The 19,669-nt window shown below is 41.5% G+C and overlaps 1 protein-coding gene across 2 annotated transcripts in view; it reads left to right on the top strand.

The window, feature by feature from the left end:
- The first annotated feature begins 1,999 nt into the window (after positions 1-1,999).
- Positions 2,000-19,669, top strand: part of Vom1r99 (vomeronasal 1 receptor 99) — a 120,078-nt gene continuing 102,408 nt past the window's right edge. The window contains exon 1 of one of the 2 annotated variants that reach the window (XM_087659249.1): positions 2,000-2,760. In XM_087659249.1, the coding sequence (XP_087515375.1) occupies positions 2,000-2,760 (761 nt within the window). 2 annotated transcript variants of the gene reach the window in all.

Here is a 19,669-nt window from a genome sequence, read left to right as displayed (position 1 = left end):
CTATGGAGGAATTTCCTAGCACTGTGAAAGAGCCCAGAAGGTTTTTAATGATTCCCGGAAATGTGACACACTTTTATACCTGTTGTACTTTGTTGAATTTGATTGTGACATTGCCCTGGTACTTCCTTTTGGAAACAAGAGAGTATTTAAGTTATTTGACAGGGTCCCACAATTAAGAGACATTGAATTTTAAAGGGATTTTGGAGTTTTGTGGATAATTTGGAGTCTTACAGAGTCTGTAAGTATTTTAGACAAACTTTGAAAGTTCTAAAGCAATATTTTACAGACTGAAAATTTTGGAGAAGCTTTGAATGTTGAAAGAGATTTGAAGGCTTAAAAGATTGAAGTTGTAAAGAATATGTAACTTTTACATTGTGATATTGATATTATTATATCTTAGGAAAGAAAAAAAAGAGAACAGTTTATATTATAACTGTGGTGTATTTGAGTGTTAATTTAAGAAAATTTTGCCTGGACCAGGTGTTTGGTTGGTTTGTTTGTTTGTTTTGATACAAGGTAGATCATTTCAGGAGAGGGAAAGGAATGTCAGTTCAGAACATTCCCCTCCCAGACTGACATGTAGGCCCAGGTATGATGAATTTGCTTGATTGGTACTCTATGTGAGAGGGCCCAGCTCAGTGTGAGTGTATGGTGCTGGGCTGGTGGATACCTAAGAATACAGACCAGGAATGCACAGAATAAAAAACACAAGAATCCTATATCACACTTCCATGAGTGTACATCAGCTTTTGCGTATAGGTCGCAGCATTAAGTTCCTCTCATAATTACCCTGGATAATGGATTATTAACAGTCACATAAAATATAGGTTTTCCTACCCGACATGGTGCATTAGTAAGTCAGTGGCTTATCAAGAAACTGCAGCATGTCAACAAAATATAGAGGACTTTGATGAATACAAACTTGTAGTTGTCATATCAGGAGAATCAAAACTCAATTATGAAAGGAGGGAATTTAGGCTCCTATTAAGTTCATCTATTGAGACCAAGTTGAACAATTTCCCTTTTACAATGTAATAGGAGATAACCCCAACTCTTTTAATTATAATTCTATAAAGAAAGGCCGGGTGACATTTGCCCACTTTGCTCTTCTCTTAGAGGCTGTACTGGATTGAGATTACAAACATGGAAGACACACTGTCAGAGTATTTTTCAAAGACCGAAATGTTTACCTGAGGTGTCTGAAATGAACTCCATTCCAATGTTCTGCTGTATTGTAATTTTTTTATCTTTCTGGCAGGAGTGGAGCTGAACAGTCGCTATGATATGCCTTATGTTTCTGAGAGCACAAATATAACACACGGTATGAGAGAAACAGCAGGCAAAATATCCACAAAGAAACACATGTACTGGAACACTGCCATGTTTGGTGGGTAAACAGCATCTACTTATATAACTAGTGTGCACCTTCTACAGGCTCATGGCTGTTTATATGTTGAAGTGTAGTTGACTGGAGGTCAGCCTTAGAGTATTTAAGATCACACTTGGAGTAAATGGCAGACTGTGGGTGGAATGAGGATGGTTTGAAATCACAGATCATAATGCCACACATTTGCTATATAAATATAATAAGAAATTTGGTTTTACAGTAAATAAAGCTCCAAAGAGAATACGTATGTACCCAATCCATGGGACCTCTTTCAATGGGAAAGACTGGTTTCTTTCACACAATCCCTCATTCAAATTCACCCCAAATACTGAAACACTGTAATGTTCCTAATATTCAAGATGTTTTGAATGAAAATAAAGTAAGAAGCCTTCCTGCTCCAGGAACACCAACACATTCTAAATAAGGAAAGACAATCTATGATTTGTGCAGTGTATAATGTTGAAGGAGCTCACAGACTGATGCAGCTGCAATGGGACATAGGATCCAGCCATGTCTCAGTTTAGGATGAGAGCATGAGGAAGATGTGTGGGGTGTGACTTGGAGCTGAGATCTTTAGGGAATAAGATGGGGGTGCAGATATGACAAGGAGTGATGAGTGAGATTCTGTTCGTTTTTCCTCAGCCACTGTTCTCATATGTGATGAGTACGAACAGCAGACTCCACACTGATTCTCACATAAGGGATACCTTTTTCACTGAAATTGGCATTGGAATCTCAGTCAACAACCTCCCACTTCTCTTCCACATCTTCACGTTAATTCGTGGGCAGAGGTCCAGACTCACTGACCTGCCCATTGATCTCTTGTCCCTACTCAACTTACTTATGCTACTGATGTGGCTATTAGCCACAGACATTTTTATTTCTTGGAGGGGATGGGATGACATCATATGTAAATTCCTTGTCTACCTGTACAGAAGTTTTAGAGGTCTCTCTCTTTGTACCACCTGCCTGTTGAGTGTCCTGCAGGCCATCATCCTCAGTCCCAGAAGCTCCTGTTTAGCAAAGTTCAAACATATGCCTACTCATCAGGTCTCCAATGCCATGCTTTTCCTGAGTGTCCTCTACATGTTTATTAGCAGTCATCTCTTATTATCCATCACTGCCACCCCCAGTTTGACCATGAATGACTTTATTCATGTTACTCAGTCCTGCTCTATTCTACCCTTGAGTTACCTCATGCCAAGCATGTTTTCTATACTGCTGGCCATCAGGGTTGTCTTTCTTATTAGTCTCATGGTTCTCTCAACATGGTACATGCTGGCTCTCTTGTTTAGGCACAGGAAACAGTCCCGGCATCTTCAGGGTACCAGCCTTTCCCCAAAAGCATCCCCAGGGCAAAGGGTCACCCATTCCATCCTGATGCATAAAAGAGGCACCCAAATAAAATCATCTGGTTACCTTCAATTGTCAATTTGATACAGTTTAGAGTCAACTCCTGGCTTCCTAATAAGATAGGTTGCTAAGGAAGTCAGGGCAGAAAGTCAGTGTGAAGCCTTCTTCTGTAGTTTCTGTTTCCGATCTTGCTTGAGCTACTGCCCAGGCTTCCTTCACCAGTGGCATATATGGCTTGGATCTTCAAATAAATTAATGTCTGTGAATTGCTTTTGGTCACAGTACTTTGTGACAGTTACAGGAAAGCAAACCAGGACATGAAGCAAATTGGATGATGCTGGTAGGTCTTAGTTTGCTCCCATAGGCAACAACTCAGTCAGAAAAGATGTTTGAAGCATTTACACTCAGTTTTGCCATTTAAAGAAATATGTCCATTATAAAATCATTTGTGGTGAAAACCACTATAATGCAAAAACTGTGTCCTAGCAGCAACTTTCAGTGTACAATATCAAAAACTGTATGCCAGGTGGAAGTTGCATGTGAGGGACAGATGCACTTATGTTTATCTTTGTTGTGTCTTCTCTGGGACTAGTGTTAGTATATTGAGCAGGATGCCTTCCCAAGATCACACTGTGGTTTTCCTTGGGTTCCCTGAACCCAATTATTTAGAATGACTTCCCACAGAGCATTGTGTCGATTACAACAAGAGTCAATTACAGGATAGCATGATGAATTCTCAATGGCAAAAGTGATCAATGGTTACTTCATCCTGCAGAAATTCACTGTTTAGGGATGAGAGCCACAGAGCCTATTGTCTGGCTCTAAATACAAGGTAGGCTTCCTACTTTCCCAAGGCCTCTGGAACAATCCACTTCCCCAAGGGCTTTATTCTGTTCATAATGCTGACATGCCCCTGTATATTTACCCTCAAGTAAGGGTATGATAGTACATCTTTTTTTCGTTATTAGATAACTTTCTTCCCAATAGTTGGTAACCTACCAAGGTAACAGGTTACTAGCAATTCATAAACTCATGTCTCCTAGCAAGGCCAGATGTACCTCCCATATTTTGACATCTTCAGCACCTGGAAAACCCTTCCCTTTACTGGGCCTTCATGAAGCCCTACTATCCTCATTGTCCTCCATTCTGCCTGGTCTGTGCCTACCATTTTATGAGGTTCTTCTGTAATCTAAGAAGGAAGAGTTACACGACTCTCCTTAAAATTAGCATTCTAATAATGATACATATGGGAGATTCAATATTGACTTTGGGGGAAAGCATGGAGACATACATTGTGGCAAGTGCCGAAATATTCTATTAGTCCACAGACCCTCTGAAATCCTTCCCTTTGGGAAAGTGTTCTTTGAAATGGAAAATTTTATCCTATTTGTACAATCCTGTGCTTGAAGAAGTCCTCCTGATACAATCTCTATCTTCTAGTTTGTTTGATAGTTGAAATTCCATGTTTAGGTAGCTTTGCAAGCTTCAGGTTCAGTTCTGGATTTTACAAAGAGTTGACAGGATGTGGGGCGGGATCCATTCTTACTGACTTTCCTACCTGTGATACTTTTACTTTTTAGATGGATACACCCCATCTCTAAACATCTGGAAGGCCATCAGCTTCTCCCTTCATTCATGTCCTTGCTTTGATCACTTGTCTTCATAGCATATGCTATATGTGGTTGTTTAGCAAACCTCATCTTCTGGAAATATTGATCTTCATCTTGAGCCTCTTCCGGCTACAGCTTGGATCCCAGCAGAATACAGGCACTGAGGAAATGAAAAAAAGACAGGCAAACAAACACATACAGAGAGCTGGAATTGGCTTGAGATGTTATGATGGAGAATACACTGTACTCCTAAATGAGTATATTATAATTGATTGAAAAAGTAAGTGATGCAATTGTGTACAGATAAACAAGGAAGCATGTTATTGCATACAATTGAACAGGGATTAAGGTTTACTTGCTCTTAAGAGTATCTTTGTAGGGGGCATTCTTCAGGCTGTAAACTGTGGGCAAGGGGAAGTTATGGTGGAAATTCTCTGAACACAATGAGAATATTCCAACTTGGACTAGAGGAAGGTTTTGCAATCCCACTGAGCTTTACCCAGGGAATATTTTGCCCTTAATAGGGGTCTGAGCACTGGTCACTGACAGCTGTGCCAATGTCAAATTAGGCACACTCATTCAGGACTTGTTTAGTTCCTTACAGAACTATTCATTTGCCAGATCTACTCAACCTCTTGGAAATGTTCCAATTCATTTGCCTAATCACATCATCATGGGGAGAAAGCATGTCAGCAAGTAGCAGGCATGGTAGCTGGAATAAGAAACTGAGAACTCATATCATTTTTTAATGTGGAACAAGTTCAGAAGTTTCATACTGCTTCTCCCTGAATTTTCCATGCAAGGTGACTAAGAATTTTCCTGACAGAGTTGATGAATTCTTAGTACTCTTGCTCTGTTCCTTAATATTTAAACACAATTTTAAGCAAGTCTTCAGACTAAACTCCTCTGTCTTCTCAGGGCCATGACAGTTTCCTCCTGCTTCAGTGTTTCTGACACAGCTGAGATACAAGCTGTGACACTGTCTCAGGCAGAGTAATAGATGGCAGTGTGCTCACATGGCAGGCTGCTGGACTCCATGTAGGCTGGGCTGGTTAGCATGTCTGAATCCACTGTGGTTCTCCTGAACCTTTTGATATCCCCACCCCCTTTCCTGGCTGTCCCACCTCCTATTTTCTAACTCAGCACGTTGTCCATAGGCTTCTTTGTTGTCAGATAATACTTAGAAGAGATTCTCATTACAAAAATGAAATTTAGATGTTTGAAATATTTGTTAAATAAAAAAGATTCACAACAATAACAAAATTACATTTGTGAAGTAACAACAAAAATAATTTTATGGTTGGGGTTCCTACAACATTAGAAACTGTATTAAAATGTTGCAGTTAGGAATGGTGAGGAACACTGCTCTAGAACATCTTTGTCTCACCTCCTTGTAAGCATCCTGTCCTAAAATATCCTGGTGTCTCACTTTCATTTTATGACTAACAAATTTTCCCTCCAAGAGGGATGTATTTTTACTCTGGATGAAACTGCTGCATAAAACACTTGTAATAACGGCATCCAATTTACTGGTTGTTTGAGTTGGCAAAGTTGTTCAAACTGCTCCATTTCAGTCATCTGTATATGTCTCTAATAATCAAGTTTAATTCAAGGAGAATAAGAATGGGAAGAATAAATTTGGGTAAAACAGAAGTAATTGTGACTGAGTGTAATTAAGATCAGTAAATGTTGGATCGTTTTATTAGAAAAAAATAGAAACAAATTATATGCAAACATCAATCTCATTTGTTTTGTTACCATTGTTTTCAGCAAACCCTTTACTATCTCTTGATGAGACTTCTATATGCAGGGTTAGTATATGTATAGTTTCTTCTGAGTAAAAATATCTGACACTGTGGTTTATAAAAGAGTGAGGATACTGTATCACCTGACTTTGAGGATCAAGGGCCTGTGTTGGCTCAGTTGAAAGCAGCATGGTCCATTGTGACTCAGAAGAAATGTTTGTACAACAGTACACTATGGGACTGAATGAGGGGGCATCAAGATTGCTCTTTGAAACATTTCAGTACTGAAACCTAAGCAGGATTTCACTGGAAATGCATCAGATTTCTAAGCTCCTCAGCTTCTGTGCTCTAGGTGTCAACATAAATCCCCTGCAATCACTATGGAGACTAATTTTTGATAGCACCATCACTTTATAGATATTTGGAGTCAAACCATGATGTTGTCAAGATCCTTGTCCAGCTTCTGATGCAAAGTTTTCATCCTTTCATGATAACCTCAATGTTCTGCATCAAGTGAAAGTTGAGTTTCAGCCTCCAGTATATTTTATTCTGGTAAGGTATCCTCTTAATGAGAACTCACATCTTGACTCCAAACATAAAGCAGAGAGTGAAGAGTAAGTGGTACTATGAGTTTAGGTTAAAAATGGACTAAGCTGCTTTCATGCGCCTCTGACTGTCTCAAAAAAGGCCACCAGCTCTCTCTGTCTCCCTCTACTTTCCTATCATTTCTTTTTAAATTTACTTGTAAGTGTCACTCACAGGTCAAATCCTGAAGCTGAGTGCATGGAAATTAAAGCATACAGAACCAATACTACATGGAAAACAGATCATCAGGACTGACTGAGCAAAAGGCTCCAAGTTAACACTCTAGGGTGAGAACCTTAGAATCATTGGGAAGTCATGGGAAGCCCATGAGTCTCTCACTCCTGGGCAGACATATTACAAAGTATGAAATTGTTTGGGTGTGATTACACCTGAGGTTTGAGTGACAAAAGTGAGAGTTGTCTAGTTGGTGCAAACTTTCTGATCCCTCCCCAGGCATTGCAAGTTAACTCAGATAAAGTTTTTGTTCATCCCTCCCCAGATGGCTGTTATCCAGATCACAGGAAATTAAGATCAAAGTCAGGGAAGATGCTCCACTGGGATGCCACTTCTCCATGCTTCACTGTGAAAAATTGTCACATTCTACAAACACTTAAATTGTAAATTGCTGATATACATTAAAGACTCCCTTTATCCTGTGCAGGATCTCCTCAGGCACAGAGTCCTCCCCTGCCACATCCATCTGGGTAAGTGCCCTGCACCCAAGTGCAGAATCAGAATGTCTGGTCTCAGACACCCACATAGGTCAGGGTGGAGGAGTTTGAAGGCTACAAGGAGGTTTTCAGTATCTACAATGGAGACGTTGGGCTCTGGTGGCTGCTCAGCACAGAGGAATGTGTGCTTAGGGAATGAACATATTTTCTTCTGAGAATATTCATTTTTAGTAACATCTAATATTCATAGATTTTGCTCACTTTTGGAATACCCATAGATTTTTGGTTTGCACTCATTTTTCAAAAGTTAATTGATTTTCTGTTTCAGCACTTAAGTCACATTGAAATTCCTGACTTATTCTTTTTTACATATCTCACACCTTCTCTCACCACATCTTCTCCCATTATCAAGTCAACCTTAAACCAACAGCTTTATGTAATGTCCTCATCTGTGGGTGTCTCAAGCTGTTATTGGACATGACTTCTGTAGTTTGAATAATTCATAGATATAAAGCTGTAGTGGTCTGAATTGCTTGGCCCAGGTAGTGAGACTATTAGGAGATAATGCCTTGTTGCAGTAGGTGTGGCTTTGTTGGAAGAAGTGTGTTATTGTTGGCATGGGCTTTAAGACCCTCATCCTAGTTGCCTGGAAGCCAGTCTTTTCCTGTTTGCCTTTGGAACAAGATGAAGAACTCTCAGCTCCTCCTGCACCATGCATGCCTAGAAGCTGCCATCCACATTGATAATCATGAACCTCTGAACTGTAAGCTTGTGCTAACTAAATGTTGTCCTTATAAGAGTTTCCCTTGTTATGTTGTCAGTTCACATTAGTAAAGCTCTAAGATGAAGGTTATGACAGTGAATGTGGTATTGCTGTGATAGGACTGACCATGTTTTTCTTGGAGGAATGTGACCTTTGGGCCTTTTGAGTGCAGTGGGATGCTTTAAGTGGAGCTTATGTGACATCCTATTAGGAATATGGATGTGTTTGTTGCTGAGGATGATTTGAATTGTGGAAGCCTGGCTCTAGAATTATCAGAGTAGCAGAATATTAATGTGTAGTCCAAGTCCTTTGGAGCAGCCTGAAAGATCAGGTGTTGATTGCAGACTGGAACAAGAAACTATAATATAGAAATTGCCTTGGAGACCCCAAAATGTTTAAGATGCAATTGCTGTGTGATATCTGCTGAGGAAAGCTGCCAATAGGCAGTGGAAGCAGCCCAGGAAAAGAAGTTTGTTGCTGTCGACAAAGGTGAAAAAGGAGTTGGAGTTCTGAAACCACTTTGGATTCAGTCATGAAGATGAAGAATTTGGAGTTTGCCCAGCTAGTGTCCTGTCTTGCATTGCAGATTACTGTTATGTAATTGGATGAATTTTGAGGAGACTTTAAACATTGGATTTTTCACATGTTTTTGAGACTGGTATAGAGTATTAGAATGTTGGAAATTGTCCTAAATTAGTTTTTTTATTATACTATGTATACTATACTATACTATACTATACTATACTATACTATACTATACTATACTATACATATTCTCATGTGTCTAAATTAGCCTATGGGGGCCAGGGAGTGGAATCTAGTGGGTTGAATAAAGTTGGCCCAGAGAATCTCACTATTAGGAGGTGTGATCTTGTTCAAGTAGGTGTTGCCTTTTTGGAAGAAGTGGTTCACTGTGGGGGTGGTCTTTGAGACCCTCCTCCTAGCTTCCAGGAAAATAGTCTTCTATTTTGCATTTGGAACAAGATGTAGAATGCTCTGCTCCTCCCACGGTATGCCTGCCTGGATGCTGCCATGCTCCAATCTTGATGATAATGGACTGAACCTCAGAGTCCTTTAGCCAGTCCAACTTAAATGTTGCCTTTCTAAGAGTTCTCTTGGTCATATCTTTTGACAGCAATAAAACCCTAAGTGTGACAGGAGAAGCTTTCCAAGGAAATGAACCTGCATGATCAAAGCTGCAGTGCATATCCTCATACTGTGTTGTGTCTCACTCCAAGTTCATCTAGGGCTGCTAGAACTCAGTAGTTGTCAGCCTTCACTCTGCCCCATGGGATGTCTCAGATAGGTGACATTGTTGCCAGTTATGAAATATCAAGGCCATGCTAAACGTAGTGGTGGTTTTGGTCTGATGGTTTCCCCAGGCCCTAAGAACAGGAATTTATGACTCTGGTTTCTTGGGAGAAACAATTACAAAACACTCAAATAATGGGGCAACCTGGATTTTGTTGCTTTCTCTAGGTCTGTTCTCTCTTACTACTTCCCACAGTTCCCCAAACTGTATCTTCTAATTGGGTTAGAGATAGATAAACATAATTCTGTCTCTCCATGTGTTACAAAGAGACCATCAAAGCTGCTGGACAGTGCGACCATTAATCACTTGTTCCATCATGGGATTCATCCATCACATCACAGGTTTGTCAGAAAAAGTTTTTACTACAGAGTGGCTCAGTCTCCATATTAACAGCAGGCATCTGTGACAAAATTCCTGTGAGGTCTGTGACAAGGCTCCACTGGGATTTCCTGTCCCTTCACCATAAGAGTACACTGGCATTTCTGGAATTTTTTGAAGATGTGTTTTGAATACTGCAACAGTCTAGCTGCAAATGTGAGCCCAGAGGACAATATAAAGCATTTCAGTCAGTTCTTAGCCAACACATTCTTCAGGGTTTCCTCCATCACAACTATACAGTCCCTCTCTTCATAGCTCTTCTGGACACCATGCTGATATCTGCTTACTGATGGATTTCCTTTTATGAGTCACTGGTGACTTCTCTCCTATTGCCTTCCAAGTAGTTCTCTAAGTAGAATTGTTAGATAAGATTACTGCCTGATGGAATTCCATTCTAAACAGAACCTACTTTCATGAAGCAGAGCCATTCCCACCTTCCAAAGCCAGGGTCCATTGTAAGAGGAGGCACAGCAGGGGTGATAGCAATGGTAGCATGGAAAGGGTGAGCTGTGTGACAATACAAACACAAACATAGAATTTCATAAACATAAGGATAGACAAGTATTTCTCAGACCTGACTTAAACCCTGCTCTTTACACAGCCTCTCCGCACCAGGGTATAGGTAGGCTGTACCCATGTTATAGAGGAGGACAAAGACACACTGCCTTTCTCCATCCTGGATGCAGGGTACTCACAGGGACATAAGCACCCAGCATGTAGTGGGTTCTGCAGAGAGTTTTCCCTCTCCCATTCTGTTCTCTACTTCCCCACTAGATGACAAGGTCAGGTCATTTTTGTGCTCAACACTGGCCACTAATTTGCAGCCTATTGATGATGTTATGAATCTCAGGCTATCCATGATTTGTGTAACTGAAGTAACACAGTGCCTATAGCCTTGGTTTCCTGGCTCCATGCATAACAAGGGGCTGTCTCTGTTCTCCTAGTCATTTGAAGCCTTTACAGTTTCTCTATAAAGGAATGCTCAGGATCCTTCTGGCTATAGCTGTGTTTTGTTCTCTAATTCTGTCCTCTAAACCTTTCCTTCTTCCTTCCCAACCTATTTCACAAAGCCAAATTATTAAATATTTTCACCAACTATTCACCTCAGCTCTGAATTATTAATTTTTACTTAGGTTTGATGAATTCTTACATTTTCCCTATTGCTTCATCTCATAATTTTTAATTTTTTTTAAAAAAATATTTTAATGATACTAGTTATACTGTCCCATATCTTCTCCAAACCCTTTTCAAAAACTCCCCTCCCATGCTGTCCCTTACTTTGATGTACTCTCTTTATTACATAATACATATTCTCAAATGCACCACTATAACATCCTCAGTGTTTGTACTGCTCCTTGTATATGTGTTTTCCATACTCATTTTGGTTTTGGTGTGCTCTCCCCTGGAGAAGATGATTCCTCCTGCTCATGGCTTTCTTTATCTGTCTGCAGTTCTTTGTGTAGGCTGAATAGTGGGCTTTTCTGTACATTGTGTATCTCAGTTTTGTCCTTGCTTAGCTCACGTTTAGGCAGCCTCATCTGCTTAATAGGATCAGAAGACACAATCTCACAGCAAACTCCCTGATGGTCCAGCTCTTCAATGGTTCCACCCAACTTGTGCAGTGTTCTTGGAGCTTTGACTACAGGAATTTTTTGGTAGATGGGTTCACTGAGACTGGGATCCCCAACTTTAGAAATCGACTGTGGTTTTCTGTGGAACAGTAGACCATGTCAGGAAACTTGGTAAGGTAAAGCAAGTCTGAGACACCAGAAATTGAGTACCCATTCCTGAGAGTAGGTCCCTCCCTGCTCCCTGCCAGATTCTTGGCTTGGAACATGTGCTAATCTACCTATGTTGGTCACGTAGCCAAAAGCAGAGCTTTCCATGCTAATGTGGTGCTTCAAGTCTGTGAGGGATTAGCCAATAATCTTCTCTTCCCAGACATTCCTTCCCACAAACATCATGAAATCTTTTGGACAACCTAAGGAGTAGGTACACATCCATTTTCCACGATGAACAACTGATAAACAGTTTGGAAGTGAGGACTGTCTCTTTCATGTATCACTGCAGCAGGGAGTATGGAGTAAGTTATTGCTTACAGAACCTTGCTGCCTAAATCTCCCATAGAAGCCTTCTTTGTATTTCCAGACAATCATTGCCATCTTCCCAGCTAAGCTAAGCCTGTGGGCCCAGCCCCATCCCAGGGCTAGATGTCCTCATTCACCAGGTGGTGGCCTTTTCACAGGCTACTGGCTCACCAACATTTCATTCCCAGCTTCTCTGTGTGGATTTCTAGTTGCAACTAGATGCCTGGGAGTCAGGGAAGATCAGATTCCACTGGCCTATATCTTTGACTGCATTTTCATTTTCCCAAAGGAGAGTCTTAAATCTTTCCTGAAGCCCAGTAAGCCCAGGACTAACAGTGGTGGTATTAAGGAAACATACTCAAGCTCCCTGCATTGGCAGGATAGAACGTGGACCCACTGTTATATGTAGTGGTCTTTTTCTGCTGCAAAGACAAGTTTTCTTGATAAATATTTAGAACATTTTAAACACAATAAAAGGACTCCAGGGAAATCACTATCCCTGAACTCAAGCAGTATTACAGAGCAATAGTGATAAAAACTGTATGGTATTGGTACAGAGACCGGCAGGTCGACCAGTGGAATAGAATTGAAGACCCAGGAAATGAACTAACACACCTATGGTCACCTGAATTTTGATAAAAGAGCCGAAACCATCCAATGGAAAAAAAAGATAGCAAATGGTGATGGTTCAACTGGAGGTCAGCCTGTAGAAGAATGCAGATCGATCTATTCTTATCACCCTGTACAAAGCTTAAGTCCAAGTGGATCAAAGACCTCCACATCAAACCAGATACGCTCAAACTAATAGAAGAACAAGTGGGGAAGCATCTCGAACACATGGGCACTGGAGAAAATTTCCTGAGCAAAACACCAATGGCCTATGCTCTAAGATCAAGAATCGACAAATGGGATCTCATAAAACTGCAAAGCTTCTGTAAGGTAAAGGACACTGTTGTTAGGACAAACAGCAACCAACACATTAGGAAAAGTTCTTTACCAATCCTACAGCTGATAGAGGGCTTATATCCAAAATATACAAAGAACTCACGAAGTTAGACTGCAGGGAGACAAATAACCCTATTAAAATGGGGTTCAGAGCTAAACAAAAATTCACAGCTGAGGAATGTCAAGTGGCTGAGAAGCACCTAAAGAAATGTTCAACATCTTTAGTCATAAGTGAAATGCAAATCAAAACAACCCTGATTTTCCACCTCACACTAGTCAGAATGGCTAAGATAAAAAACTCCAGTGACAGCAGATGCTGGTGAAGATATTGAGAAAGAGGAACACCCCTCCATTGTTCGTTGGATTACACACTGGTACAACCATTCTGGAAATCAGTCTGGAGTTCCCTCAGAAAATTGGACATTGCATAACCTGAAGACCCAGCTATACCTCTCTTGGGCATATACCCAAATGATGCCCCAACAAATAATCAAGACACATGCTCCACCATGTTCATAGCAGCCTCGTTTACAGTAGCCAGAAGATGCCTTTCAACAGAAGAATGGATACAGAAAATTTGGTACATCTGCACAATGGAATACTATTCCACTATCAAATCAATGATTTTATGAAATTAGTAGGCAAGTAGATGGAACTAGAAAATATCATCCTGAGTGAGTTAACCCAATCACAGAAAAACACACATGGTATGCACTCATTGGTAAGTGGCTATTAACCCAAATGTTCAAATTACCCTAGATGCACACAACACATGAAACTCAAGAAGGATGACCAAAATGTGAATGCTTCACTCCTTCAAAGGGGAATAATAATACTCTTGGGAGGGAAAATGGAGGCAAACTTTAGAACAGAGGCTGAAGGAACACCCATTCAGAGCCTGCCCCACATGTGGCCCATACATATACAGCCACCAAACTAGATAAGATGGATGAAGCTAAGAAGTGCAGGCTGACAGGAACTCGATGTAGATCTCTCCTGAGAGATGCAGCCAGAATTCAGGTAGTACATAGGTGAATGCCAGCAGCAAACAACTGAACTGATAGCGGGACCCCCGTTGAAGGAATCAGAGTAAGGACTGAAAGAGCTTTAAGGGGCTGGACACCCCATATGAACAACAATGCTAACCAACCAGAGCTTCCAGTTCCTAAGCCACTACCCAAAGACTATACATGGACTAACCCTGGGCTCCAACTGCTTAGGTAGCAATGAATAGCATAGTAAGGGCACCAGTGGAAGGGGAAGCCCTAGATCCTGCCAAGACTGAACCCCCAGTGAACGTGATAGTTGTGGGGAGGTAATGGGTGGCAGATGGGGAGGGGAACAGCCATAAAGAAGGGGAGTGGGAAGGGCTCGGGTTTTTAGCCTGGAAATTGGGAAAGGTAATAACAATTGAAATGTAAATAAGAAATACCCAATTTAATAAAGATGGAGAAAACAACAACAAAACAACACCTGAAAAGGCAATAGGTGATTTACATGTGATGTCATCCTATCATCACCAAAGCTTGACAATATCTGTACCTATGAATCCAGCATCATTAGCATCTGTCGGTAGATTTGGGCCAGTAAGCTAATGAACAGATCAACAAGCCTGGCCGTATGCCTACCACTGAGCATGAGGATATGGAGAAGGAGAAGAACACTGTTGCCTGAGATCCCAATCGTGTCTCAGACAAGAAAGTTTTTCCGATGTCTTAGGACACTGTCCAGCTTGTGCTTCTGACCCATCTTAGGTGGCAAAGAAACATAGAACAAATCTTGCAGGGTAAAGTAAAAGATACCCTTCATCCCATATATGGCCTTCATTGTGAATCTTAACCTTGCTATCATCTTGGGATACATATCAGTTCAGCCCTCATTTAAACCTCAACGTCATCTGATCTCCAATCTCAGAAAGATTCCCTCTGTCCTCAATGTCCTAAGGATTTACAAAGTTAGAGGAATGTCTTCCCACCTGTCAGGCTTCCTTGTATATGAGCATTCTTATCAAGTAACAGCTACAATAAATAAATAAATAAATAAATAAATAAATAAATAAATAAATAAATAAATAATAAAATAACAGCTGCTATACCATTCAGAACTTATTCCTTTTCCCACTGCCCCTGTGCAAGCATCTCTGGGACCTGTCCTTGCTTCCATCTGCAGTTTTCTCACTGTCAGACAGACCCACTGCTGTTTCAGATAGATTTGAATAAGGACAATTATATCAAATTAGAAATGTAACTTTCCCAAGGACAAGGTGCCCATGAGTTTGACATGAACAAGGGCATTTCTCTTGGTGTGCTCTTTTTTCTTTAACTCTACTAATAAATATTAATAAAGTTATATTGAAAATATTGAGAACTGTGATCTCTAAAAACAGACTTTATCAAAAGCCTTCATGGTATTGCTACAGACAGAGACTGGTTTGTCCACTGAATAGAATCATCAACCCAGAAATAATCCCACTGGCCTATGGACAATTGAGTTTTGATAAAGAACCAAACAGTAGTATCTTCAAAAATGGTGCAGGTCTAACTTGATGTCTGTATACAGAAGAATGAAATTAGATCCATATTCATGACCCTGCACCAAACTCCTGTCCAAGTAGGTCAAAGACCTTAATGTAAAACAAGATACATTAAACTAATAGAACAGAAAGTGGGGAATAGACTTGAGCTCACTAGTACAGGAGACAACTTCCTGAACAGAGCACAATGGATTAGGGAATAATTAATAAATGGGACCTCATAAAACTGAAAAGCTTCTGTAGGTCAAAAGACACTGTCATATGGACAAATCAGCAGACCACACATTGGGAAAGAATCTTCACCAACCCTGCACTTTAAAAGAGGGCAAATATTCAACTGTTACAAAGAACTACAGAAGTTAAACACCAAAAAGTGAAATAACCCAATTTAAAACATGTAATACAGAGCTAAACAGAGAATTTCTAACAGAGGAATCTTAGTTGATAACCATTTAATGAAATGTTTAAAGTTCTCAGTCACTAGGGAAATGAAAATCATAACAAATCTGAGGTTCCATCTTGAATCCCTCACAATGCCTAAGACCAAAAACTAAAGAGACAGCACATACTGGCAAGGAGGCAGAGTTAAGGGAACACTTCTTTATTGCTGCTTCAGAGTACAAATTTGGACAACCACTTTGGAAACCAATTTGGTGGTTTCCCAGAAAACTGATAATAGTTCTACTTCAAGACCTGGCTATATCGCTCCTGGGCTTATACCTAAAAGATGCTCCATCATCACATAAAGTACTTGTACACATATGTTCAAAGCATCCTTATTTGTAAAAGGCAGAAACTGAAAACAACTCAGATGTCCCTCAACAGAAGAACAGAAAAAGAAAATATGGTTCATATACCCAATGTAATATTACTCAGTTATTAAAAACAGGACATCAAGAATTTTGCAGGCAATTGGACAGAACTAGAAAATATCATCATGAGCAAAGTATCCCAGACCAAAAAGCACATGCTCTGTACGCACTCCCTTTCAAATGTATATTATCCATAACATACAAGATAACCACAGTATAAACAACAAACCTAAAGGAGCCAAATAACAAGGAAGGCCCAAGGGAGGATGGTTGAATCTTTCTCATGAGGGGGAATAAAATAGATATTGGATGAAGAGAGGCAAATGGCTGGAATAGGGCATGTGGAGGAATCAGGTATAAGAAAAGGAGAGCAAGGGAACTATAATAGAAATCAGCCACGTGGGCAATCCTAGGACATGCCAAAGACCTGGGATGGGGGAGGTCTCACACATCTCTGGGGCAGTTCTAGCTGAGTCTTCTAACAGCTGGGGATATGGATCCATAAGTCGCCACTTTCTGTGGCTTGGAAGAACTCCCAAAGGACACCAACCCACTCACAGAACCTTCTACCCACAATGTGTCCTACCTAAAAGATGTAAACGAACACATATAGAACACAGAAGGAGCCTACCAATAACTGGCCTAACTTGAGACCCACAACATGGGTCAGAAGTAATCCTTGACACTATTAATGGTACTCTGTTATGCTTGTAGAGAGAAGCCTAGCATAACTGTTCTATGAGAGGCTCCAATGTATCTGAAAACCAACAGAATCAAGTAACCTAGATCCCAGGGTGCTCCCAGAGTTTAAACCACCAACCGAAGAACAAGCACAGGCTGGACTTTCCAGTAGCCAACTGAAAGAGATGCAGAGACCCACAGCAGACATTGGATGGAATTTGGGAAGTCTAATGGAAGAGTTGGCTGGAGGATTGAAGTAACTGAACAACAGGACAGGGACACCACAGGAAAAACCAGAATCAACTACTATGAGTATGTTCATACTCCCAGAGATTCAACCACCAGCATGGGCTGGATCTAAGACACCAGCAAATATTGAGCAGATATGCACCTTGGTCTTCATGCAGGATCTCGAAAAACTAGAGTGGGTGCTGTCCTTGAATCTGTTGCTTGCCTGTGGATCCTATTCCCCTAGCTGTACCACCTTACCTGGCCTCAGTTGGAGAGGTTATGCCTAGTCCTTCAGAGACTTAACGGTGTTCTAGGTCAGAGGAAATGATAGCCAAGTGGGCTCCCCTTGTCAGAAGAAAAGGGGAGAGGGATATGGAGGGAGGATTTGTGTGAGGCATACTGAGAGGAGAGGGTGATGATATTAAGCTAAAAAGTGAAGAAATAAATTTAAAAAACTATCCTTTTAAAAACTGTGGATTTTGAAAAAATATGAAAGTCAAAAACAGAGTAAAGGAAAGGAATGAGATAGCATGTCTCAAGAGCTCCTGCAAGGTAGGAAGGTTATATAGAGTTAGAGGAATCAGAAGGGGTATTTATTTATTCCCCCCCAAGACTGTTAATGCTTTTTTAAATTTTCTTTTCTTTTCTTTTTTAATTGGATATCTTTCTTTATTTACATTTCAAATGTTATTCCCTTTCCCGGTTTCCTGTCCATAATCACCCCATGCCCTCAGCCTCCCCCACAAGGGTTATTCCCCCCATCCATACCCCTTTCATCTCCCCCTGACATTCCCCTGCACTGGAGGTCCAGCCTTGGCAGGACCAAAGGCTTCCCCTTCCACTGGTGCCCCAACAAAGCTATTCTCTGCTACATATGCAGTTGGAGCCCTGGGTCAGTCCATGTGTAGTCTTTGGATAGTGGTTTAGTCCTTGGAGGCTGTGGTTGGTTGGCATTGTTGTTCTTATAGGGTTGCAAGCCTGTTCAGCAATTTCAATCTTTCCTCTAACATCCCCAAAGGGTGTCCTGTTCTCAGTTCAGTGGTTTGCTCCTGGCATTCACCTCTGTATTTGACGGACTCTGGTTGTGTCTCTCAGGAAAGAACTATACCCTGTCCCTTTAGGTATGCGCTTTTTAGCTTCATCTATCTTATCTAGGTTGGTGGCTGTATATATATGGGCCACATGTGCGGAAGGCTCTGAATGGTCATTCCCTTTAATCTCTGCTCTAAACATTGCCTCCATATCACCTCCTATAGATATTTTTGTTTCCCCCCCTTTTTTTAATTAACTTAAGTATTTTTATTTACGTTTCGAGTGTTATTCCCTTTCCCGGTTTCCGGGCCAACATCCCCTTAACTCCTCCTCCTCCCCTTCTTTGTGGGTGTTCCCCTCCCCAGCCTCCCCCCATTGCTGCCCTCCTCCCAACAAGCACGTTCACTGGGGGGTTCAGTCTTGGCTCAAGTTCGCTCGTGGGGTGCTGCCCAGGGGCTCTCTGCAGCCGCAGCAACCAGGAAGACTTGTGCCGCCCCTTCCGGGAGCTTCAGTGCACCAGGGTTCCAGATGGTCTTTGGCTTTTTCCTCTGGCGTCCGAGATGTGTGTGCAGGGAGCAGTCTCTTCTGGTTTCCCAGGCTTTTCTGCCTCTCTGAAGGTTTAGCTCTCCCTCCCACGGGATTTGGGTACAGAGAACTGTTTATCCGGTCTGTTTCTTTCAGGTTCCGGCGGTGTCTCAGGCAGGTGTCCTGCCGCTCCTGGGCCCTCCCCCACGGGAGCCCTGAGGCCTTATACAGTTTCCTCTTGGGCCAGGGATGTGGGCAGGGGTGAGCAGTGTTGGTGGTCTCTTCCGCTCTGCAGCCTCAGGAGTGCCCACCTGACCAGGCGTGAACCCCATTTTTTTTTTATTAACTTGAGTATTTCTTATATACATTTCAAGTGTTATTCCCTTTCCCGGTTTCCGGACAAACATCACCCTCCCCCCTCCCCTTCCTTATGGGTGTTCCCCTCCCAAACCTCCCCCCATTGCCACCCTCCCCGCATAGTCTAGTTCACTGGGGGTTCAGTCTTAGCAGGACCCAGGGCTTCCCCTTCCACTGGTGCTCTTACTAGGATATTCATTGCTACCTATGGGGACAGAGTCCAGGGTCAGTCCATGTATAGTCTTTAGGTAGTGGCTTAGTCCCTGGAAGCTCTGGTTGCTTGACATTGTTGTACTTTTGGGGTCTCGAGCACCTTCAAGCTCTTCCAGTTCTTTCTCTGATTCCTTCAACGGGGGACCTATTCTCAGTTCAGTGGTTTGCTGCTGGCATTCGCCTCTGTATTTGCTGTATTCTGGCTGTGTCTCTCAGGAGCGATCTACATCCGGCTCCTGTCGGTCTGCACTTCTTTGCTTCATCCATCTTGTCTAATTGGGTGGCTGTATATGTATGGGCCACCTGTGGGGCAGGCTCTGAATGGGTGTTCCTTCAGTCTCTGTTTTAATCTTTGCCTCTCCCTTCCCTGCCAAGGGTATTCTTTTTCCTCATTTAAAGAAGGAGTGAAGCATTCACATTTTGGTCATCTGTCTTGAGTTTCCTTTGTT

The sequence above is a fragment of the Rattus norvegicus genome, chromosome 4, assembly GCF_021556685.1.
Source record: "Rattus norvegicus strain SHRSP/BbbUtx chromosome 4, alternate assembly SHRSP_T2T, whole genome shotgun sequence".
In the NCBI taxonomy this organism is placed as follows: Eukaryota; Metazoa; Chordata; class Mammalia; order Rodentia; family Muridae; genus Rattus; species Rattus norvegicus.
This window is presented reverse-complemented; position numbering and strand designations above follow the sequence as displayed.